Source organism: Stenella coeruleoalba (assembly GCF_951394435.1).
Source record: "Stenella coeruleoalba genome assembly, chromosome: 10".
In the NCBI taxonomy this organism is placed as follows: Eukaryota; Metazoa; Chordata; class Mammalia; order Artiodactyla; family Delphinidae; genus Stenella; species Stenella coeruleoalba.
The window spans coordinates 27,229,972-27,254,829 of record NC_137156.1 but is presented as its reverse complement, the minus strand read 5'-3'; the positions used below and the strand labels follow the sequence as shown (position 1 = coordinate 27,254,829).

Here is a 24,858-nt window from a genome sequence, read left to right as displayed (position 1 = left end):
TCTCCATCTACCACTCCATTCTTTCTTCATCTTCCCTGCCCTCTCCCCCGAATCTTTCGCTTTCTCACACAGGGTGAGCAGAAGGTCTTTAGTAAAATAATATACCCACGTTGTACTATAAGAGGAGAGCAATATTTGCAGGAAAAAACTCTTGTTTTCAAAATGTGTCTGTGTGTTTATTTTGTAGGTGCTACACTCTAGATCCTAAAAGGCCTTAGTCAATCTACATGAAGGCTTGAGAGGTCTCGCAACTGCCCTCCTAGAACGGTACTAGAGCCAGGAATTTCCATGCACTTGACCACAGAGAGCACTGACTGGATGGAGAGGATCCTGGGGATAGGGCAGAGGGAAAAAAAGGGAAGACGAGATGAGATGAGAGCAAAAAGGGACCCTGGCACCCATCTGATGCTGTCTCTATACGGAGTTAATTTAATGGAAAAAATTAAAAAATGTTTCACACCAAAAAAAAGAAGAAGAATGTGGTATTTGTCAGAGAACTAATATCCATCTGAAAACAAACAGATATTTCTATGCCTGATCTAACTTTGAAATATGTGTTATTTAACTGTTGGCTACCAATCTTCTGAGGAACTCACAGAAGTGGAGTTTAGTGCTTCCTGAACCTGTAAAGAACAAAGGTTTTATGCTTTTGCCCTTACAGTTAAGTAAGTATGATATTTAAAAATCACATCCCTTTGATTTCACCTTTTTATTAACTAGTAGTTTGATTAGAGAACGGTCAGTATAAACAGAAACTGATTTGTTGACTGATGATCTATATTAGCTAACTTATAAACCATCTACTTTACAGATATCTATGTACACTTATATTTACACATTAAATTTGTGGTTAATTTGTATTATTTTTTAATCATAAACTTGAAAGAATATATTTTTGTTTGGTTTGTTTTTTTCTCTTAATATATTATTTTTAAACAAACATCACCACAGGATTCTCTCTGGCTACTCAATGAGTCTGACTACTGGGTATTGTGTCTTTAAGCTGGAGGATATGTTTTAATCTACACTTTTCTCTGGTTTGTCTCCTTCTTATTACTTAATCATCCAATGAGCCTTACAGAACTGTCAGTTTGGAAGGCAATAAACTGTGTATGGATTTTTCTTCTTCTTTAGGATTGAGAAAGTCCCAATCATGCAAGCAATGAAAGAAACTTCCATACACCTAGTACTTCATTTCCTGACAATCAAAGTCATGGGCTAATGATGACCTTAGGCTCCTGGCTACAAATGTGAGACAGGGCTGACAAATACACATCACTGGCTCTGCAAAACAATATGTGACAAGTTTTAGGATAAAAACCCAGTTCCTACCATAATTACTGAGTGACCAGGCAGCGCATCACGTGACTTGGCTCTGACAGGCTGAAGGAAAAATGCACTGCTGAGTCTGAAGGGACTCTGAAATGTGGGGCATGTGTTGTTTACTTAGGGATCAAGGAGACTTCTGTTAAGTTTTAAAGACACACATATATTATTACTGATTATCCCTCTCTGAAATCCTCCTACAAACTATCACAAGAGAATTTTTCATTTGCAATTTTAAAAGTATGCATAATATTAAAACACTTTCATTGAGTTGCACATTTGGATCAATAACATGTTAGTATCACTGATATCTAACATAACAAAGGATGCATATTAAAGCATGGAAATGATGTCTCAACTAAAAAAGGACACTGGTGAAAAGGATGAGTTCAGACAGCTATTCCTGTACAAAGAAATACAAACATTTAAAACACTCAACAAACCAATGCTTATTGAACAGGCTTTGAGTCAGGCATTTTTATTAGTTTTCCTCTCCTAGACAGGATAAAATTTAGATTTGTACAAGATCATCAATTTTTTCAATGTGTTTTTAGCCCCTGTTTATTGCTTTCATATAGGGAGAGGGGGGAAACATTGTGGTCATTTATACATTAACACTGTAAGCCCTTCCTCACAGATGTTGACATTTAGGTGTCAGTAGACTGGATGTATTACAAGAAAAAGGCATTGAGCTGAAAGACACACTTAGATGTGTCCATTCATTTATCAATAAACTAATCGGTCACACAGCACATTATCAGAAGCCTACTATGCACAAGGTATTAGGGTTACAAAATTCTGTAAAGAAGCCTATCATCTAATACAGAGAAGACATTCATGAAAACATACCATTTCATAATAGTAAAATGAATGCAGTAATGACAATACGAATGAAAGAATGGACCAGGAGAAAAGATACACTGAAACCTATTGAATGGAAAATACCCATAGTAAAGGTAGTCCTTGGGCAAAGGCTTGAAGGACAAATATTTGAAGTGACTAAAATAACCTCTAATCCTGGTCCTGCTCTTTACAAGCTATGAGACCTTGGAACCAATCAATAATCTCTTTGGATCTCAGTTCCATTATCCATACAATGATACAGATGATTCACATAATCTCTGAGGTCTGAGATATCACAGTTATAAATCCACTCTTGAGGAATTTTCCAGAAGTTGTATAATGAGTCGCTAAACTAGATTTATAATCCAGATTTCTAGAGTTCCCATATTCATGAAGGTCCTAAACTAATTTCTGTCTTCTTAAAGTCATATGCATGAGATTATCAAAAAGTAGCAATTTTCAGCACAATTTGGACTCACTCGCGTTCTTCATCGCTTTAGAAAACAACCCTGCATAGCTTAAAATCCATCCTACACTGTGAAACTCATGCCTACTTGTCACTAGTCTCCAGCTACCAAGGCAGCCTTTCTGCCTCACAATTATGTAAAGCACATGCCTGGCTCTGCCTCAGGACTTCTGCACCAGCTCTTCCTTCTGCCTGAAACCCTCTTGTTCAAATCTTTGTGAGTCTAGCTCTTTCTTGGCTCTACGGTCTGTAGTCACACTGATTCTTCAGAAAGGTGTTTACTGACTACCTAATCTGTGGTGCCAACACCTCTCTTCAGCTCACTCCTCCATTTAGTTTTCTTCAGAGCATGTACTGCCATCTAAAATTGTCTTCCCCATTTACTTTACTATTTCATTGTCTATTTCCCCAACAAAAGAGTGCATGCAGGAATCTTACCTGTCTTGCTCACTGCTGAATACTCAAGTCCCAGGAAGAATGCTTGGCACTGAGTTGGCATTCAATGAAAGAGAAAGTGAGAGAAGTGGGGAGGAAGGGGATGGAGACAGGGGCAAATCTATTTTCTCCTTAATATCTACTGTTTTGCTCCATTTTATCATCGAAAAGAAAGTTTGTTACTCATGAAAGCATAGAAAGGTTTGATGACATCACTCTTAATATATGACAACGGTTTATTTTCAAACATGAGATTGAATCTGTTCAATTGTACTTAAGGCTATATTTTAAGCCAAAAAATGAAGTTGTTAAAGTATAGGTAAATGGCATTAAGCTTATTAGAAGTTACTGTCTTTCATGTATTGTGTCGAATTTTTTTCTTTGTTCAAGAACCTACTGTGTAGCACAGGGAACTCTACTCGATGATCGGTGGTGACCTAAATGGGAAGGAAATCTAAAAAAGAGTGGATATATTTATACGTATGACTGATTCACTTTGCTGTGCAGCAGAAACTAACACAACATTGTAAAGCAACTATACTCCGATAAGAATTAATTTTATGTAAAATAGATAGCTAGTGGGAAGCAGCCACATAGCACAGGGAGATCAGCTCATGCTTTGTGACCACCTAGAGGGGTGGGATAGGGAGGGTGGGATGGAGATGCAAGAGGGTGGGGATGTGGGGATATATGTATATGTATAGCTGATTCACTTTGTTATACAGCAGCAACTAACACAACAATGTAAAGCAATTATACTCCAATAAAGATGTTTAAAAAAAAAGAATTAATTTTTAAAAAACATGATAGAAAAGTAACATTTTCTATCAAAACTATATTTGACAGCCATTATATTAAAAAAAAAAAGAATAAGATGGACAATTTCCTTTCCTGCTTTCTTTATTCTCTCCGCTGTATCTCATACTACTAACCACTCCCTCTTTCTTGCAAATTTCCTTTGTTTCAAGACATTATCTTCCTTTTCTTTTTTTTTTTTTTTTTTTTTTTTTTGGCGGTACGCGGGCCTCTCACTGTTGTGGCCTCTCCCGTTGCAGAGCACAGGCTCCGGATGTGCAGGCTCAGCGGCCATGGCTCACGGGCCTAAACGCTCCGCAGCATGTGGGATCTTCCCGGACCGGGGCTCGAACCCGTGTCCCCTGCATCGGCAGGCGGACTCTCAACCACTGCGCCACCAGGGAAGCCCGACCTCTTGGTTTTTTTAAAAAAAGTTAAATTTAAGGTCACACCTCTAAGTTCAATGCACTATATACAGATCGTGCAGAGTATGACTATGAAGAGATACAAATTAGTCCATGCTGAAAAAGACTTACCAGGGTACAGAATCATTTTCATAAATACATATAAAAGTCTTGTGAAGATAGAAGAGGACTGACTCTTCAGGTTTTCTGAGACACTTTTCAAAGTGATTCAAGGCACAAAATGTGCACTACTGTGAATACATACATGTGCCTCTAATACAGCCCATCAAATGTTTGGCTTCATGACTTACAAAACTAAATGTACTGAAATGAGATTCTGCTTCTTAGCTGAAAAACCACAGAAGCTATAAACATCATGTAGATAATTACTCCAAAATATGGAGATACAAATACAAGCACTTCATTTGAAAAAGCAAACACAAAAGATAGGTGTAAATTCAAAGTATTTAAATGCTTCCATTTTGAATAATTCAGTTAAGAACCTAAACAGGTTTGTTCCCAGAAGCTAATGCATCAATCACTAGTCTCCACTAAGGAAAATGAATTCTAAAAATTAACATGGTTTTCAATAATTCAAATTTCACTATTTATATAAAAACCTAGAGAGACCAATAATACCCAATAGCTTCAAAAGATAAGCTAAAGGGCTTCCCTGGTGGCGCAGTGGTTGAGAGTCCGCCTGCCGATGCAGAGGACACGGGTTCATGTCCCAGTCCGGGAAGATCCCACATGCCGTGGAGCGGCTGGGCCCGTGAGCCATGGCCGCTGAGCCTGCACATCCGGAGCCTGTGCTCTGCAACGGGAGAGGCCACAACAGTGAGAGGCCCGCGTACCGCAAAAAAAAAAAAAAAAAAAAAAGATAAGCTAAAGACTTTTTTGATGTAATCAATTTACCGATGTTTGTCCAGGTCTGTTTAATATATACGCAAGGAAAATACACTCACTCTATAATTTCTTATAAAATAGCAAGTAAGGAGTAGATGCAGGAGATGTAGAAGGGGAAAGAGAATTCAAAATGTCCTTCTCCTCAGTAACTTCCACTTCAGAGTCATCAAAAAGCAACCACTTCCCCTCATACTCCTTTAAGCTTTGCACCACATACGAAATTTTGTTTTCAAAACCACTCATGTTAATGCCTGTTTGGTCACTGGATTCCTTGTTTCTATCAGATTCATGGGTCTCATTAGTACTGTTAGTCTCAGAATTTCTATTTTCAGCAAATGCTGTACTGGCAACTTTATCAGGATTAGATGCTTTGTTGTATAACTCATAATCTGCTTTACTCTTTTGTCCTCCAAGAACTCCGATAGCGTCTACGTTTTTTTTGTTCAAAACTTTGCTTGGCTGGGTATTTCCACTGACTCTAATCGACACTTCTTCATTGTCATAATTTTCAACCACACCCCTGGCTTCCTCCTCATTCAATGGTTCTGGCTTACCTATTTCACACATTGGTCGTTCACAAAATTTTCCTTATCTAGTTCTAAACTGTTAAGGTCAGTGACTTTAACAGAAGCAGTATAATGCCCACTACTAATTGTAATGCCACTATGCATCACAACTGCAAATAATTCATAGCTGTCATTGGTTGGTTTTGTGCTCCGTTCTTCTAGTGACAGTTTAAGAGGTGTCAGTAAAGGAGTGTTGATCTTGGAAAGTCCACCACCGTAACAATCAAACACAAAGAATACTGAAATAAGTACTAATATTCAGGTGCTTCTGTGAAGGATATATGGCACCTCCCCCCTTAATTTTCTTTATTTTCTCCAAGCTACTAGCAGCAAAGCACTTCAAATGAATAGTTATAACTTCAGGCATTTTGTCAAACAAAAGACTTCGTTCAGCTTCAGTATAATGATGGCAATTTTCACAGAAATATTTATCTTCTCCTACAATCCTCTCCACTGAGGCAAACTCTGAAATTGCCCATCTCAGGGTCTTCATTTCTGTTTTTGGCTCTAGAGAAATTTCAGAACTCTCCTCTACTTTGGAAAGCTCATCTTCTTGCACTGGTACACTGATGTCTTGAAAATCTTCTCTTCTTTCTGTTAAACTTTCACATTCTAAGCAATGAGTCCTTAATACCAGCTGGCCTTGAAATAATTTCTCCACTAGCTCAAAAGCAATTTGCTCTGCACCTTTGTTTATGGGCTTAACTTCATTAACAGGCATAACATTATTCCCTGGAGATTCAAGTACACAACCATTAGCTGTATTATCATTCTCATACTTCCCCAAGTCCTCTTCAAGATCATATTCATTTTCTTTAGATTGTCCTTTGGATTCTTGGTTTGTTGTTATTTTACCCAGACTACAGAATTTAGAAATAATGCTGGGCTGCTTAGCTGCAGACTTTAACCAGTTTATTTTAACTCTTGATTTCTTTTGTGAGGGTCTTGCACTCTCATTTTCAGAAATGCACTTGGGGATTATTTTAGCAGGAATATCTAATGAATCAACTGTAGCTTTTCTTTTTGATCTGGTTTGTCTCTGGTTTTCTTCCAAAGACTGGTGTTCCTTAGAGACTTTAACTTTTTCCTTCATGTTACCAAATTCAGTGTCACTTTTTTCTTTTCCCATTTACTTCTGGCAATTTTTCTTTATAGTCTTCCGAATGCCTCATACTGTCCATCTCCATGCTGTTATTACCACTCATTTCCTCTTTCTACCTTAGTAGATAACTCTGCCACATTTTTTACGTCTTTCTTTAGGAGTTGGCATGTTTCTTGAATGTTTCCCAAAATCCACTGTAATACTTCCTGTGCATCACGCTGTAGATATCCTTCATACACAGGCTTGAGTTCCCTGAGTGTGTTAAGTAGTCGCCCTGGCTGAGTAGCCAGTTCACCAGTATATTTCTCTGGATTTAAGAGAAAACTAGCCTGAAGCTGTTCGACTGAAATGATCAAGGACTGTAAGCTGCATATTAGTTCATAACTTGCTGAAGAATCATCTTTGCAACTTCCCTTATCTTTTTGACTGGCTTCATCTTTTAGGGCTTCTTTCTTCCTTGAAATAATATTAAATAAGTGCTTCACTCCAGATCTAAAACCAGGACAAAAATATACTACCTGAAGTACACTATTAAGGTAACAAGTATTGCCGAGATTATTCAGTCCCACAAACGGTAACAAGTTTTCTCTCTTCTCACAGTTGATAGGTGAGGACTGTGCTGCAGGAACAACTTGATCAGTTTCAGACCCTCTATATTCAGAAGTTTTTTCTTCATTTTCTTGAGAATCTGTGAAATCCAAGGCTCTCTTGGTTTCCTTTTTCTGAAAAAACTTCAAGGAAAGTCTGTTTTTTTTTTGATGGACCACCTCTTGAAAGCCCATTACTTTCACTAGGTACGACACCGGGCGTTTTCTCTTCAAATCCCAAGGAGTTGAGAAGAATTAATTTATACAGGGACCTTGTAATCACCAATCATATCTAGAATATAACATTTTACCAGGTGCCGTATCTTCTGCTATACCATTTCTTGCTGCTGGCTGTCCTTATCACTGGGGGTTGTTACATCAAAAATGTTTCTCCCATAACTCTGGTCATGGCCCAGAGCGAGGTCCACGTTGGTGATGCCGAGGAGTCTAAGCGGGCTGAGGGCGGGTGCGACAGGTGAGCCCCGAGCCCGTGGGGGCCCACGACCCACGGAAAAGCTGTCCGGATTGCCCTCCCTGCAGGGGAGTGACCATTCGCTCTCAAGAGCGGGAACCCGGGCTGCCGCTCGGTCCTGCCAGGCGGAGGCACCGACTACATCCCCAAAGCGGCGACCGACCGCGTCCGCCCCCATCCCTGCCCCGGGACGGCAAAGAGCGCCAGAAACGGCTCCACTCGCCCGGCGCCGGAACCGCTGGGGTCTCAAGACATTATTTTCTTCTCATTTTCCATCTACCTTCATAGCTGTTTCTTTTCCGTTCTCCTTCCTGAACTCAGCTTCCTCCATTACCTTAAAAGGTTGGTTTTTGCCAAAATTTCAGCACTGGTCATTTTTTCTCTCTATCTCACAGCTTTGATTGCACATTTTGGCTGATGACCCATACACAGTTAGCACAGTCCTCTCTCCTGTGCTTTCTCATAAATCTATTTGCCCTCTACATGTTACCACTTACACATCCCACTGAAACCTCAACTTGACAAATGTGAATCTGTGTAATCAACAAACCACTGTACAGGCTCACTAAGTGGCTGATACTATTCAAGCACTTTAATAAATATTAATTCACTTAATTTTTATAAAACTCTATAAAATAAGCATGATTATTATTGCTCCCATTTTAGAAAGAGAAAGCTCATTAATTTACCAGAGTCACTCAACTAAAATGTGGTGGGAAGGAGGTTCTGTCCTGGCACCGCCGTGGACCCAAGATCTCCCAACCTGAACCCTAAGATGTATCCTAACCAACTCCCCTCCTCACATCAAAATTGCCACGCAGTTCTAGTGATTTTTTACCTCCTCAGTATTTCCCTAATTCATTCTTCCCCTTTAACTCCAGTGCCTTAGTTCAATCTTTTACAATTTCTTTTCTGAAACACCTCGTAGCCTTCTCGCTTTTCACTGTGCCCCTTCCAACACATGCCCCACACTGCCAAGAGTGATCACTCTAAGACCAGATCTAATCATGTCACGTCCCTGCTTAAAACCACCCAGTGACTGTGCACTGCCTTCATGATAAAACCCAGACTCCGTAACATAATGCATAAGGCCAAGAAGCTTCATCAGCTACCACCACTCTATAAATCCTACAGTCCAGGCCTACCCATTCCCTACAATTCTCTGAAGGTATAATGCTCATCCACAAATATGTGCCTCTTCCGATCTCTTCTTTTATCTTTAATCCCCCTCCGCATTGGAGGAGGTGACACTTCCAATTACGTTTTCATTTGTTTGTCTCCACGGCTTTATTGAGACATCTCTTGAAAGCTAGGTTCATGACTTCTATTTCTGTACATCAACCTCTCCTGTGGTACTTGGCACGTGGTAGGCAATGAGCAAAAAACATGACGAATGAAAGTATGGACAAACAAGTGAAATACCTTAAGCTTATCTTAAGTGTTTTATCAGACTAATGAAACAACCACTGAACAAAGAATGAAACTGAATTTGGCATTTGTGATGCAGCTGCAGCCCTCTAAGCAAAGCTTTGATCTTAAACTTCCTTTCTAACGCTAGCATTATGATTCCACTCTACTAAAAGTCAATGGATACCTTTTGCCAGCACCAGTTGCCTTAAAAGCAGGACCACCAAGAAATATAATTCCACAATGTTGGGACTTGGATCAAATGGCATCAGATAGCAGACAGACTCTGGCAGTGCTCTGTGCCAATGTCCACATCTATTAGATTTATTTGCTAACTAGTCTTATTATCTATTTCATGTTGGGATTTCTTTAGGGTGTGGTAGAATGGGACAGATGGGTTGAAAGTCTTCCTTCAGGCATCACACAGATAGGATTGGGCAGATGGGTTCCTTTCAGATAATCAGCCTTTAAGCCTGGAACACATGGACAAGCAGAGAGAAAAAGAACATACCATGTCTAGTAATAGATAAAAATATAGTTGGTAATGGACACAATTAAAAATAAGATTTGAAGTGTATAAATCAAAACTGGAAAGTGGCATTGTGTCACTTCCCTTCAAAGGTACAGATTTTCACAAGCAACAAGTTTGAATTATAGTAATAAGTGACCTCAGAAACCTAAAAAACTTACAAAAAAAGACCACTCTTAGCAATAGAAGATGCCAACCTGAAATAAGTTTTGTAGTAACAAGAACAAGGCTCAATTTTATTGAATATTTCTATCAGTTAACTGGATGAGAATTTTATAGAATATTAAACAAATGAGCAAGTGATATTAATCTGGGAGGAAAAAATCAGAAGCCAAAAGGATTTCCTCACTGTGGAAAGATGGATTGAAATAATTAAAAAAAGACATAAGTAAAGAATATTGCACTTAGGTCTCCCTAAAACCCAAGTGAAAACAAAATAATTCTTATACAAGTGTACAATGTAGAGATACGTATTTGAGGCAGCATATGCAAAAAGAGAAGGAATTAGAGTTGATGAAGTAGTTGGCATAATCAGCTGGATGAAGTTGAATCTTTGGCTGTTTTAAAAGAAAAACCGTATCTGTGGTGGAGAGCGCCCACTGACACTTCATTTCCAAACTCTGCCCTCCTTTGCTCACTGCCCCAGGACACAGCTGTCCTGGACACAGGACATCAGTGAATCTTCCTTTACTCAGAGTTCTGATTGGGTTTGGCTAAATGGTAGCATGAGCAGGAGATGAGGGAGGACAGAGAATAAGATGTGGGTATTTACTGCCAGAGGTCCTTCTGGGTACTGAGTGTGTCCCAGTCACACAAAAGTTCATGGTGCTGTCTGACAACCATCTTCAGGCATTCACCTCCATCTCTGATTCCAGTTAACAATCTCCTTCTCTTACTCCTTTAGGGAAAGGGATGATAAGGATACTCTCCTGTTTCTAGCCCTGGGGTTTGCCCCAGGCCTTTTGGATTTTTGTAAATGGTTCCTTCATTAAAATCTCCTCCAATTGCCCAAGTTAGTATGACATGTACTTCCCGCAGGCACCCTTACAGATAAATTAGCATTTATTAAACACCTATTATATGCCAGGCACTTAGTAGGAGCTGTTATACTTATGGTTTCAGCATCCCTCTGAGGTAGGTTCTATCATATGTTACAGATGAAGTGATGGAGGCATCCAGAGGCTGATTTATTTAAGGCCAAACATCAAGTAGGTAACCAGGTTGGATGTGACCCCAGGCTGCCTGACTTACAGCCCATGAATATAGCCCAATTCTGCTATATTCATTTCACTCTGTTCAGAATAAGTCATGACTTATGCTTATACTCTTAATCTGGAGAATAGTTCTTTCTCCCTGGCTTCATACTTTCAGAGGAATTAAACAAAACAAGTGTGTTTAGTGACAATTTCAGGAAGCATGAGGGATCTCATAACTCAGAAATGTGGAGGCAGTGCAAATTTGTAAAATCTTTCCGAAAAGCAATTTGACAATATGCATCCAGGACCTTAAAGCATGCACTTACCCTTAGGCCCATTAATTCCACTTATAAAAGTCTATCCTAAGAAAATAATCAGAGATGTAAATAACGACTTAAGTACTAAGATGTTCATTGCAGAGTAAGTTACAAGGACAAAGAAAACAAAAAAAATCAAAACCTGAAATAATCTTGAAGTTCAACAATAGAAAAAGAGTTAACTAAATTATTATGCAGGTATGTATATGTATAGACTCACATGGATGTGGAATATTAAAGCTATCAAAATTGTGTCTTGGAAATAGAATGAATTAAGGAAATTCTCATATTGTTAGTCTAGGATTCAGAAGATTATCAGACTGTATACTCTATGTTTTAGAGCACGTGTGTGCATGTACACATGCACGTGTAAGGAAAAAAATGATTTTAGGGCTACAAAACATTAACTGCATCTATCTTTACATTTGGGAGTATAAGTGATTACTTTATTTCTTCGGTATAACTTTCTACTTGCTTTTCTGTATTTTCCAGGTGGCACAATAGAAGCAAAAATAAAAATTATTTTAAAACATCAATAACTGTGATTAAAATGATATAACTATAATTATATAATCATAATAATAACTGTGATTAAAATAACTGCGATTTATATATGGCTAAAATAATAGGAACTGCATAACCTGAAAAAGAGAAGATTCAATAAAATGTAGATGAAGGGCTATCAAAAGAAAGAGTTTGACACTCGTCCTAAATAGATCAAACAGAAGAACCTGAACCAACAGAAATTAGAGGAAGATAGATAGACTTTGTCTATAAGAAGGGAAAGAATTCTAACAGACTTTTTAAAAGTGGGAACACGTTGTCTCAAAAGGTTTTGATTTTTCTGTCAGTGGAAGCATTCAAGAAGAGGTTTGACCAAAATTTTTCAGGAAGCTTCTTGCAGTGATTTAAACTTTGGACAGGTAGTTAGGCCTAGAAGTCTCTCCTTCCAGAGAGTCTAAAATTTGCATGCTACTGAACAACAATACCTAAACATTTCCTCACCATCAGAGATTGTTTCTTTGGGATAAGGTATTTTTGTTTCTGAAAATTCTCTTTTAATCTCCTCTGTGGGGGCAAAGTAGAATGCCTTTCTGAGTTCAAAAGTAGTTCCTTTAAGGGCAAGGGACATGTCTTCCCATCATTGTGTACAACAGTTTCAAGTACAGAGCCTACCTAGAGCAACTCGGGTTTTTATTTAAGTAAGCCAGTGTACCAGACCTGGTTAAAGACCACCCCAGATCCACTCCATCCTGCAACATCCCTCACTTCCCAGTGGGAGGACCCTCATCTCCTAGCACCATTGCATCTCCCACACTGTGCAAACAGCCCTGGTTCCTCGAGAGACTCACTCTCACTGCACAGCGATTTCTGCCCCAGTATAGCACGAGCGCACAGCTTAGCTTTCAGGTCTGTTCTCTGAAGGACGTGCACTAAGATAGCAACTGAAATTTTCCTGTGAGTTGGTTGATCAAAGGATAACCAATCCACCCTACAAGATCTTCTGAAAGAGTGAGCCACGGGTAAATTCTCACACAAAGAACTAAAGGGAGAATTGATGTGTGGCCTGAAGGAGGCAAAAAGAGCCCTGCAATGAGTATGAGGACCCTGGGACCAGATGGCAGCAGACAGCGGGTGGACAGGAGGGGGTGACCAACAAACATCACCTCTGTCTGTGTCCAAAGCTTGCCAGGGAGAAGCTTTACTAGCAAACTTCCTCCTTGGCTCAGTCCTCCCCAAACTCCCTCAAGCAACCCTGCTGGAGGACACCATCCTCTCCCAAGGCCTCTCCCTCCTCCCAATCCCGGTGCCCTTGCCTTTGACTCACCGACTTTCAGTTCCCCGCCTGCAATGAGCATGCACGCCAGGCTCAGAATGTTGCTTCTGTCCACAGGGAATTCTAGAGTCCCCATCACATAGAGGCCTCTGAGGGACGGAAGATCTGTATCCACAAGGACAGTCCTGTCTGCAGAAGGAAAAGAAATTGCTCAGACCCATAAACACAACGAGAATTACCTCCTCTCCTCCAGCGACCTGCACTGCGGTGCTCGAGGCAGTTCAGGAGCTGCTTCCCTTGCTGCCTGGGCCAGGACAGGGGCAGGAAGTGGAATAACAAATGGTTTTCCAAAGGCTAGGCTTTCATAAAGAGGCAGGGGAAACAAGAGGCATGATGCATACATTCTGCCATCGTTTTACAAACTGAGGGTCATGGCCAAAGGCATTGCTGATGCCCCAAACCCTGCCCCAAGCCTACTTTAGTGCAAATGTCCAGATGAACTGCACACCCTTTGTCCCCATCCCTCCAGTTTGGCTCTCATGTCTGAGAGGTAGACAACCATACAGACGACCTTGGCCTCTGAAGTCAGACTATCTGGATGTGAATTCCAGCTCTGCTACTGTCTGACTGCGTGGACCAACAATTTTACCCCTCTGTGCCTCAGTTTTCTAATCTGTGAAGTGAAGATGATAATAAAAATACTTGCTTCATTCATAAGGTTTTTGTGAGGATTAAATGAATCAATAGACCTAAAGGGCTGAACCATTCTCAATTCCCCAATCCCACCACGAAAAGCCCAGTGTCTGGTACATGCTCAATAAACACTGGAAATTTTCATTATTAGTACTGTTGTCCATTAGCTTGGCAAGCTTACAGAGCTCATGGGACAACTTAAAACTTATTCTTCATTTCCCCTTCCATAAAAGCAGTTTCCATACAACTTCAGGAGAAAGAAACATTGATTTTTGTTTGAAAGTAACAATAGAGTAATACATGAGTAAAAATTCACCTTTAAAACAGTAAATATTTCATGTGTGCCAAAGTATTAAGTGTTACTTTCTGAGGCTTGGTAGTAATTCAACCCAAATTAAAGATATCAAATAAACATTTCTGCTTACATCTTAAGGATCATAATCACTGACACATGCAAAGATTTTTAAGGAATTTTAAAAAAATTTATTTTGTTGAAGTATAGTTGATTTACAATGTTGTGTTAGTTTCTGGTGTACAGTAAAGTAATTCAGTTATACATATATATATATTCTTTTTCATATTCTTTTCCATTATAGGTTATTAGAAGATAATGAATATAGTTCCCTGTGCTATACAGTAGGTCCTTGTTGGTTATCCACTCTATATATAATAGTTTGCCTCTGCTAATCCCATACTCTCAGTCCTTCCTTCTCCCACCCCCTCTCCCTTGGCAACCACAAGTCTATTCTCTATGGCTGTGAGTCTGTTTCTGTTTCATAGTTAAGGAATTTTTAAACATAATCTCACTTCTCATTCCAAAAAACAATGCACCTGTTGTTCTTAAGGACCTGCTCACCCAAATTAACTTCTCAGGAGTTGTCTTTTCTGGTTCCTGCCTACTGCTCAAAGGATAAGACCACCACACCTTCCTATGGCAGAGAGTAGAGGGTTGTGAACCAATCATTTCCCTCTTCCTCCTGGTTCATAGTTAGACTACCTTTTCTAGCCTCCTCTACAATTAAATGAGCCATGTGACTGAGGTGTAGTCAATAAAATGTAGGCAGAATCGAAGTGTGACATCTCCGGACCTGGTCCCTAAATTCTCCTGCACGTATTCCCTCCCTCCCCTTGTGTCTCAGTTAAATAGTAGAACACAGGTTCTCATGGTGTGGGCATGGGTCAAACAGCATCTGCATCACCCACTCATTCATCAGAAGCAACCCAAGTTTTAGCTCTGCTGGTAAGCCATTCATGGTCTCACACTGGATCCACCACTCCCCTGTGAAAATCTCTCTTCTTACAACATAGCACTAAAACACATTATTGTAATTACATACATGATTATTGCTTGTAAGGAGGGAACTGTCACTGGGCTGGTCCTCAGTGTCATTATGTCTTTCTCTCCAACTGTTACTTCCTTAGGAGAAGAGAACATCCCTTTTTCAAAATCCCTAGTGCTTACTGTGACATCAAAGATAAAGCCGTTAAATAAACATTGCCCAGATCTGTTGAGTTTAGTTCCCGACACCCCTTAAAATTCAAGTTCATTAGTGACTGATACAAAATGAATTATCAGGCTAAACAGATGAAAATAAATTTGCATTTCACTTTCAATTTCATGTTTGCTCCTTTCCACACATTCAAACAAGAGTGAAATATCTAGAGAATGTTCTAGGTTTAACATATATTTTATAGATTCATGGCTTTATCATGACTTCAAAAGCAAGACAGAAATTATTTCAAGCAAACACTTTTCAATACAAGAGTTCTATACAAATAGCCTTTATCTCTGCCAACCTATGGTCCATTCTACCAGTGTTTGGCTGTTGAACCTGATTGTACAAAATAACTGAATTTCTTCAATAAAGGTTTTCTCTCATTCACAAAATACTTACACACAACACACACACACACACAAAAGCATGATATTAGGCCTCTTTTGAATATACTTCTCAGTTAAAATATGTCTATTACATGGAATTTAAAGTTTTCCCTTTGGTCTTTAGCACATTCCCCCTTCGTAGATGTTTTTCTTTCTTTCATTTATTTTTTCTACCGCGCCATGAAGCTTCCGGGATCTTGGTTCCCAGGCAGGAGGTCAGGCCCAAGCTCCTGTGGAAGGAGCTCTGAGTCCAAACCGCTGGACTAACAGAGAACCTCAGACCCCAGGGAATATCAATCAGAGTGAGGCCTCCCAGAGGTCTTCATCTCAGCACCAAGACCCAGCTCTATACAACTGCCTGCAAACTCCAGTGCTGGATGTCTCAAGCCAAACAACCAATAAAACAGGAATACAGCACCACCCATCAAAAAAAAAAAAAAAAAAAAGAAACAACAAAAAAATATGTTACATACGAAGGAGCAAGGTAAAAACCTACACGACCAAATAAATGAAGACAAAATAGGCAACCTACCAGAAAAACAATTCAGGGTAATGATAGTATAGATGATCCAAAATCTCGGAAACAGAATGGAGAAAATACAAGAAATATTTAACAAGGATCTAGAAGAACTAAAGACCAAACAAACAGTGATGAACAACACAATTACTAAAATTAAAAATACTCTAGAAGGAAGCCATAACAGAATAACTGAGGCAGAAGGATGGATAAGTGAGCTGGAAGATAAAATGGTGGAATAACTGCCAGGGAGCAGAATAAAGAAAAAAGAATGAAAAGAATTGAGGACAGTCTCAGAGACCTCTGGGACAACATTAAACACACCAACATTCGAATTATAGGGGTCGCAGAAGGAGAGAAAAAAAAGGGTCTGAGAAAATATTTGAAGAGATTATAGTTGAAAACTTCCCTAACATGGGAAAGGAAATAGTCGATCAAGTCCAGGAAGCACAGAGAGTCCCATACAGGATAAACCCAAAGAGAAACACGCCAAGACACATATTTATCAAACTATCAAAAATTAAATACGAAGAAAAAATATTAAAAGCAACAAGGGAAAAGCAACAAATAATATATAAGGGAATCCCCATAAGGTTAACATCTGATTTTCAGCAGAAACTCTGCAAGCCAGAAGGGATTGGCAGGACATACTTGAAGTGATGGAAGGGAAAAACCTACAACCAAGATTTCTCTACCCAGCAAGGATCTCATTCAGATTCAATGGAGAAATTAAAACCTTTACAGATAAGCAAAAGTTAACAGAATTCAGCACCACCAACCCAGCTTTACAACAAACGCTAAAGAAACTTCTCTAGGCAGGAAACACAAGAGAAGGAAAAGACCTACAAAAACAAACCCAAAACAATTAAGAAAATGGTAATAAGAACATACATTTCAATAATTACCTTACATGTAAATGGATTAAATGCTCCCACCAAAAGACATAGACTGGCTGAATGTATACAAAAATAAGACCCATATATATGCTGTCTACAAGAGACCCACTTCAGACCTAGGGACACATACAGACTGAAAGTGAGAGGAAGGAAAAAGATATTCCATGCAAATGGAAACCAAAAGAAAGCTGGAGTAGCAATTCTCATATCAGACAAAACAGACTTTATAACAAAGACTATTACAAGAGACAAAGAAGGACACTACATAATGATCAAGGGATCAATCCAAGAAGAAGACAGAACAATTGTAAATATTTATGCACCCAAAATAGGAGCACCTCAATACATAAGGCAAATGCTAACAGCCATAAAAGGGGAAATCGACAGTAACACATTCATAGTAGGGGACTTTTAACACCCCACTTTCACCAATGGACAGATCATCCAAAATGAAAATAAATAAGGAAACACAAGCTTTAAATGATACATTAAACAAGATGGACTTAATATATATAGGACACTCCATCGAAAAACAACAGAATACACATTTTTCTCAAGTGCTCATGGAACATTCTCCAGGATAGATCATATCTTGGGTCACAAGTCAAGCCTCGGTAATTTAAGAAAATTGAAATCATACCAAGTATCTTTTCCAACCACAATGCTATGAGACTAAATATCAATTACAGGAAAAAAAACTGTAAATCATACAAACCCATGGAGGTTAAACAATACTCTACTAAATAACCAAGAGATCACTGAAGAAATCAAACAGGAAGTCAAAAAATACCTAGAAAAAATAAACAATGAAAACATGATGGCCCAAAACCTATGGGATGCAGCAAAAGCAGTTATAACAGAGAAGTTTATAGCAATACAGTCCTACCTCAGGAAACAAGAAACATCTCAAATAAACAACATAACCTTACACTTAAAGCAATTAGAGAAAGAAGAACAAAAAAAACCCCAAAGTTAGCAGAAGGAAAGAAATCATAAAGATCAGATCAGAAATAAATGAAAAAGAAATGAAGGAAATGATAGCAAAGATCAATAAAACTAAAAGCTGGTTCTCTGAGAAGATAGACAAAAGTGATAAACCATTAGCCAGACTCATCAAGAAAAAAGCGAGAAGACTCAAATCAACAGAATCAGAAATGAAAAAGGAGAAGTAACAACTGACACTGCAGAAATACAAAGGATCATGAGAGATTACCACAAGCAACTCTATGCCAATAAAATGGACAACCTGGAAGAAATGGACAAATTCTTAGAAATGCACAACCTTCCAAGACTGAACCAGGAAGAAACAGAAAATAAAAACAGAGCAATCACAAGCACTGAAATTGAGACTCTGATTAAAAATCTTCCAACAAACAAAAGCCCAGGACCAGATGGCTTCACAAGCGAATTCTATCAAACATTTAGAGAAGATCTAACACCTATCCTTCTCAAAACCTTCCAAAATATAGCAGAGGGAGGAACACTCCCAAACTCATTCTACAAGGCCACCGTCACCCTGATACCAAAACCAGACAAAGATGTCACAAAAAAAGAAAAGTACAGGTCAATAGCACTGACGAACATAGATGCAAAAATCCTCAACAAAATACTAGCACATTAAAAGGATCATACACCATGATCAAGTGGGGTTTATTCCAGGAATGCAAGGATTCTTCAGTATATTCAAATCAGTCAATGTGATACACCATATTAACAAACTGAAGAAGAAAAACCATACGATCATTTCAATAGATGCAGAAAAATCTTTCGACAAAATTCAACACCCATTTGTGCTAAAAAAAAAAAACTTTCCAGAAAGTAGGCATAGAGGGAACTGACCTCAACATAATAAAGGCCATATATGACAAACCCACAGCCAACATTGTCCTCAATGGTGAAAAACTGAAACTATTTCCACTAAGATCAGGAAGACAAGGTTGCCCACTCTAACCACTATTATTCAAGGTAGTTTTGGAAGTTTCAGCCACAGTAATCAGAGACGAAAAAGAAATAGAAGGAATCCAAATCAGAAGAGAAGTAAAGCTGTCACTGTTTGCAAATGACATGATACTATACATAGAGAATCCTAAAGATGGTACCAGAAAACTACTAGAGCTAATCAATGAATTTGGTAAAGTAGCAGGATACAAAATTAATGCACAGAAATCTCTTGCATTCCTATAAACTAAGGATGAAAAATCTTAAAGAGAAATTAGGGAAACACTCCCTTTTACCATTGCAACAAAAAGAATAAAATACCTAGGAATAAACCTATCTAAGAAGACAAAAGACCTGTATGCAGAAAACTGTAAGACACTGATGAAAGAAATTAAGGATGATACGAAATTAAAGATGGAGAGATATACCATGTCCTTGGACTGGAAGAATCAACATTGTGAAAATGACTCTACTACCCAAAGTAATCCACAGATTCAATGCAATCCCTACCAATGGCATTTTTCACAGAACTAGAACAAAAAATTTCACAATTTGTATGGAAACACAAAAGACCCCGAATAGCCAAAGCATCATGAGAAAGAAAAACGGAGCTGGAGGAATCAGGCTCCCTGACTTCAGACTATACTACAAAGCTACAGTAATCAAGACAGTATGGTACAGGATAGAAAGCCCAGAGATAAACCCATGCACATATGGTCACCTTATCTTTGATAAAGCAGGCAAGAGTATACAATGGAGAAAAGACAGCCTCTTCAATAAGTTTTTCTGGGAAAACTGAGCAGCTGCATGTAAAAGAATTAAATTAGAACACTTCCTAAAACCATACACAAACATAAACTCAAAATGGATTAAAGACCTACATGTAAGGCCAGAAACTCTAAAACTCTTAGAGGAAAACATAGGCAGAACATTCTATGACATAAATCACAGCAACATCCTTTTGACCCATCTCCTAGAGAAATGGAAATAAAAACAAAAATTAAAAAATGGGACCAAACGAAACTTAAAAGCTTTTTGCACAGCAATGGAAACCATAAACAAGAGGAAAAGACAATCTTCAGAATGGGAAAAAATATTCGCAAACAAAGCAACTGACAAAGGATTAATCTTCAAAATATACAAGCAGCTCATGCAGCTCAAAATCAAAAAAACAAACAACCCTATCCAAAAATGGGCAGAACACCTATATAGACATTTCTCCAAAGAAGATATACAGATTGCCAACAAACTGATGAAAAGATGCTCAACATCACTAATCATTAGAGAAATGCAAATCAAAACGACAATGAGGTATCACCTCACACCGGTCAGAATGGCCATCATCAAAAAATCTACAAACAAGAAATGCTGGAGAGGTGTGAAGAAAAGGGAACCCTCTTGCACTGTTGGTAGGAACGTAAATTGATACAGCCACTATGGAGAACAGTACAGGGGCTCCTTGTAAAACTAAAAATAGAACTACCATATGACCCAGAAATCCCACGACTGGGCATATACCGTGAGAAAACCATAATTCAAAAAGAGTCATGTACCACAACATTCATTGCAACACTATTTACAATAGCCAGGACATGGAAGCAACCTAAGTGTCCATCAACAGATGAATGGATAAAGAAGATGTGGCACATATATACAATGGAATATTACTCAGCCATAAAAAGAAACGAAATTGAAATAGTTGTAGTAAAGTGGATGGACCTAGGGTCTGTCATACAGAGTGAAGTAAGCCAGAAAGAGAAAACAAATACTGTATGCTAACATATATATATATATATATATATATATATATATATATATATATATATATATATATGAAATCTAAAAAAAAAAAAAAAAGATTCTGATCAACCTAAGGGCAGGACAGGAATAAAGACACAGACATACAGAATGGACATGAGGACACGGTGAGCGGGAAGGGTAAGCTGGGACGAAGTGAGACAGTAGCATTGACATATATACAATACCAAATGGAAAATAGATAGCTAGTGGGAAGCAGCCGCATAGCACAGGGAGATCAGCTCGGTACTTTGTGACCACCTAGAGGGGTGGGATAGGGAGGGTGGGAGGGAAACACGAGAGGGAGGGGATATGGGGATATACGTATGCATATAGCTGATTCACTTTGTTATACAGCAGAAAGTAACACAACACTGTAACGCAATTATACTCCAATTAAGATGTTAAAAAAAAAAAAGATGAGTTAGACATGTCTCCCATCATCAGGTGAAGACAGACAAATAAATACAATGCAATATCCTTGAAATGATAATATACTTTTTCATTACATGGAGATTGACCTCATCTTCATTTTCATCGACTTCAAAACAGAAGTTCTGTCCAAGTGCCTATTATAAAAAAATTCTGTGAAAATGAAATAAACCTATTACCACTAAAGAATTTTGTAAAAGAATTCTCCTTGTATTACGGTAACAGAGATGACAGCTAGCATTGCAAGTGATGCAGGCAAAACACTTCCCCCTGACTTAGTATCTAGAGCAGATCAGGTCCAAATGGACCAACCCTCAGCTATAATGACAGCTTCTAGAGGATTTCTCTCTGTTCCAGGTGTGGAAAGTTAGGACCAATATGTCACATTGTCTAGGAGTAGCATGATTTCCATGAAGTTACTCAAGACGTTTCAGAAAAATCATTCAGAAGCAGTTATGCACACAACCCACTTAGAAACTTGAATGATAGACCACATCTAAGTTAACTGTGGCCCAGTGCTTTTCACCTTGCCTTGACTTGGCCAAGGCTCCTGCATCCTACTATGTCAGTGACCAATCTATCCTACTGAAGAGAATGAGCACTGGCATATGGGAGGAACCATCTGGAATTTCTGTTGCTCGATGGGAGGCTGATGGGGGAACATATCCGTAAAGAGACTCCAAAAAGAATTAATGAGTACCAGATGTAATTAAAGACTTCTTTCCCCCTCAAAGGAGCTCAGGACCAGCCATGGGGTGGTGACTCTTGGTCCAGAATTACACCCTCTTTCTACTTGTTCATCCATCAAACACTAAACATCCCACCATCTTTATTTTAGTGTTTTTTCCCATGCGGTGTTTGGGGGTTTTCTTCTCCCCTGAAATGGTTGTATTTTGACAATGAGAAGGATAAAGCTTTATAAATAATATCTGGAAAGTTAACACTCAGGAAAAATCACCTGACTTTCCCCACGTATCAAATGCAACTACAAAAATAAAAACAAAGAGGCATTAGTCTTCTATAAATGCATAGCTACACTTAAGACCAGAAATCCTGAGCCACATCAAAAGGCAGATGTCTCTGACAGAAGGCGAGGGCTTCTTTGTATCAGGAATGATCTACTATAGCTACAAAGCATGCCATATAATTTCAAAACTAGATTTAAACTCATTTTATTCCCCCAGCAAAGTCAGGGGATCAAGGTCACTATTGTGTAGCATTCCAAGGGTCTGACATTCATTTAAATCCTGTAGAAAAGAGATCAAGGGCAAAGGGCACAGATCCTGGGAATAATGATGGGGTCTCGCGAATAAGCACAATTTAGGGCAGGCAGACCCACTGCTTGTGTTATATTCACTGTATCAGGCCCATAACTTAGGTGGTGAAGACAGTTTCCACGACAACCCTGCTATTGTCAGGAACACAGCCTACACCAACTTTGGACATGTCTCTGACTTCTAGGGGAGAATGATGGCATGCAAGGGCAGAGCAGGACATACAAGGACTATTTGTAGGCTTATTATTTTCCTGTATCTTCCATAATTAATAAGCTTGTTTCTACATTCAGTCTTAGCTCCAATACTTTCCCATAAATATGTGAACCAGTGGAAAAATAAGTTTTAATGCCATTTCAATCACTATTAAGTGACCCAATCTTCCTTTTTAAAAAGAGAAGACTATTTTTAGCTCTAAAGTAACTATTTTAGATATTTAGATATACATATGTACACAGTCATTGGTAGTATTTTCTCTCCTTTGTAGTCATTTAGCTTTTGGTGACTCTAACGATTTATCCAAATATTCCATCTATCACGATATATGAGGATGGTTCATCCAAAAATATTACTTTTATAATAGAATGGAAATTGTCATACATAAAGAGTTCACAGGAATGAAAGGTTAACATGATTGAAAATGAAAGTCAAGTAGACTAATTTACAGAGATGTTGGTATTCATTTATAAAGAATTCATTGTCTTATAGAAAAATCAGAACAAAGAAGTGCTAGAAGATGATGCAGTCTTTCTATAACTATATTCTTTTCAAAGAGCTGCTAACTTTACAGCCTGCCTTTTTCATCAAATCCACACAGGTGGTTTCTTTATTCTACTCTATCATTTTTTTCAAACTGGTCTTAAATATAGGCAGAAGAGGCAGTTTTCAAAGTACCCAGAGGCACATGATTCAGGCCTGAAAGCCAGCTTCCTTACACCTTGAAGAAAAGCCATCTGCCTGCCTGGTGTGTGTGTCTTTGGGGTGGGGGTAGGGGGAGGCTGCTCTCTTCACTCTCACCTCCCGAGAAGAGTCCAATTTAAACTTCGGACAACAAATTCCCATCCCCTCCCCACACACACTCTCTCTGTTTCTTTCTCCATCACAGACAAACGTGCATAATTCCCACAGTAGAATCAACATGTTAAATTATGATATTTTAATTGATCAATAAAATGTTTAACATACAGTGTTTATCTTTTCCTCTAATCTATACCATCTGTTCTTCAAAAATATTTTGAATCTATTTAATAGGAAGGTTTTTAAGTAAAATTACCAACTGTATCAGGTCAATCCTCTAAAGCCCAAATTCTGAAAGGAACATACCAGAAGGTGCTACCATTTTTATAGAAATAGAAAAGAATTTGTGCCTTCTTTTATTCCAGCTTTCTTGGTTTGGTTTTGTTTTTAGTCTTGAGATGCTGTTATGCTGCAGTTCTCTCCATTAGGCTTCAAAGAATTCAGCGTGGCCAACTTGGTATTGCCTTTTTTTAATACAACTTTAATATTTAAAAAATTGATGTATAATTGACATGCAAAAAGCTGTACATATTTCATGTATACAACTTAATGAGTTTAGAAATAAGTATACACCCATGTAACATCACTACAATCTAGGCCATAAACCTATCTATTCTTTCCAAAAATTTCTTCCCACCCTTTTAATTAATCAACCTATTTACTTATTTGTTATTACTTTTGGATAAGAACACTTAACATAATATCTACCCTCTTAGCAAATTTTAAGTACAGAATATCGTATTGTTTGCTATAGGCACTTTGCTGTACCATATCTCTCTATGATTTATTCATCATGCATAACTGAACATTGCACCCTTTGACTAGTACCTCTTCGTTTCCCCATCTTCCCTGTCCCGGCAACCACTCAATTTAAAAAATGGGCAAAGGAACTGAATAGACATTTCCCCAAAGAAAACATAACAAATGTACCACAGGTATATGAAAATGTGCTCAACATCACTAATCATCAGGGAAATGCAAATTAGAACTACAAGATATCACCTCACAACCCTTAGTATGGCTTTTATCAAAAAGAAAAAAGAAAACACAGATAACAAGTGTTGGCAAGAAACTGGAGAAAATGGGACCTTAGTGCACTGTTGGTGGGAATATAAACTGGTACAGCCACAATGGAAAACAGTATGGAGGTTCCTCAAAAAATTAAAAATAGAACCACCATATGATCCAGAAATTCCACATCTGGGTATTTACCCAAAGGAAGTGAAAACAGGACCTCAGAGATATCTGCATGCCCATGGTCATTGGTTTTGCCACTTGAAACAA

At 38.5% G+C, this 24,858-nt stretch overlaps 2 protein-coding genes across 18 annotated transcripts in view; both read right to left on the bottom strand.

Annotated features, from left to right (window-relative positions):
* The window catches only part of PKHD1 (PKHD1 ciliary IPT domain containing fibrocystin/polyductin), a 534,197-nt gene that overhangs the window by 140,870 nt on the left and 368,469 nt on the right, over positions 1–24,858 (bottom strand). For all 17 annotated transcript variants that reach the window (XM_079935418.1, XM_079935415.1, XM_079935403.1 and 14 more), the window contains one exon: positions 13,180–13,317. In XM_079935418.1, the coding sequence (XP_079791544.1) occupies positions 13,180–13,317 (138 nt within the window). The remainder of the gene's footprint in view (positions 1–13,179; positions 13,318–24,858) is intronic.
* On the bottom strand, positions 5,004–7,881 carry LOC307193459 (ubiquitin carboxyl-terminal hydrolase 1-like). Its single transcript, XM_079935419.1, is given in 5 exon segments — positions 5,004–5,744; positions 5,747–5,980; positions 6,066–6,858; positions 6,860–6,956; positions 6,958–7,881. Coding segments are annotated over 5 exon segments (2,301 nt in total). The 5' UTR covers positions 7,626–7,881; the 3' UTR covers positions 5,004–5,235.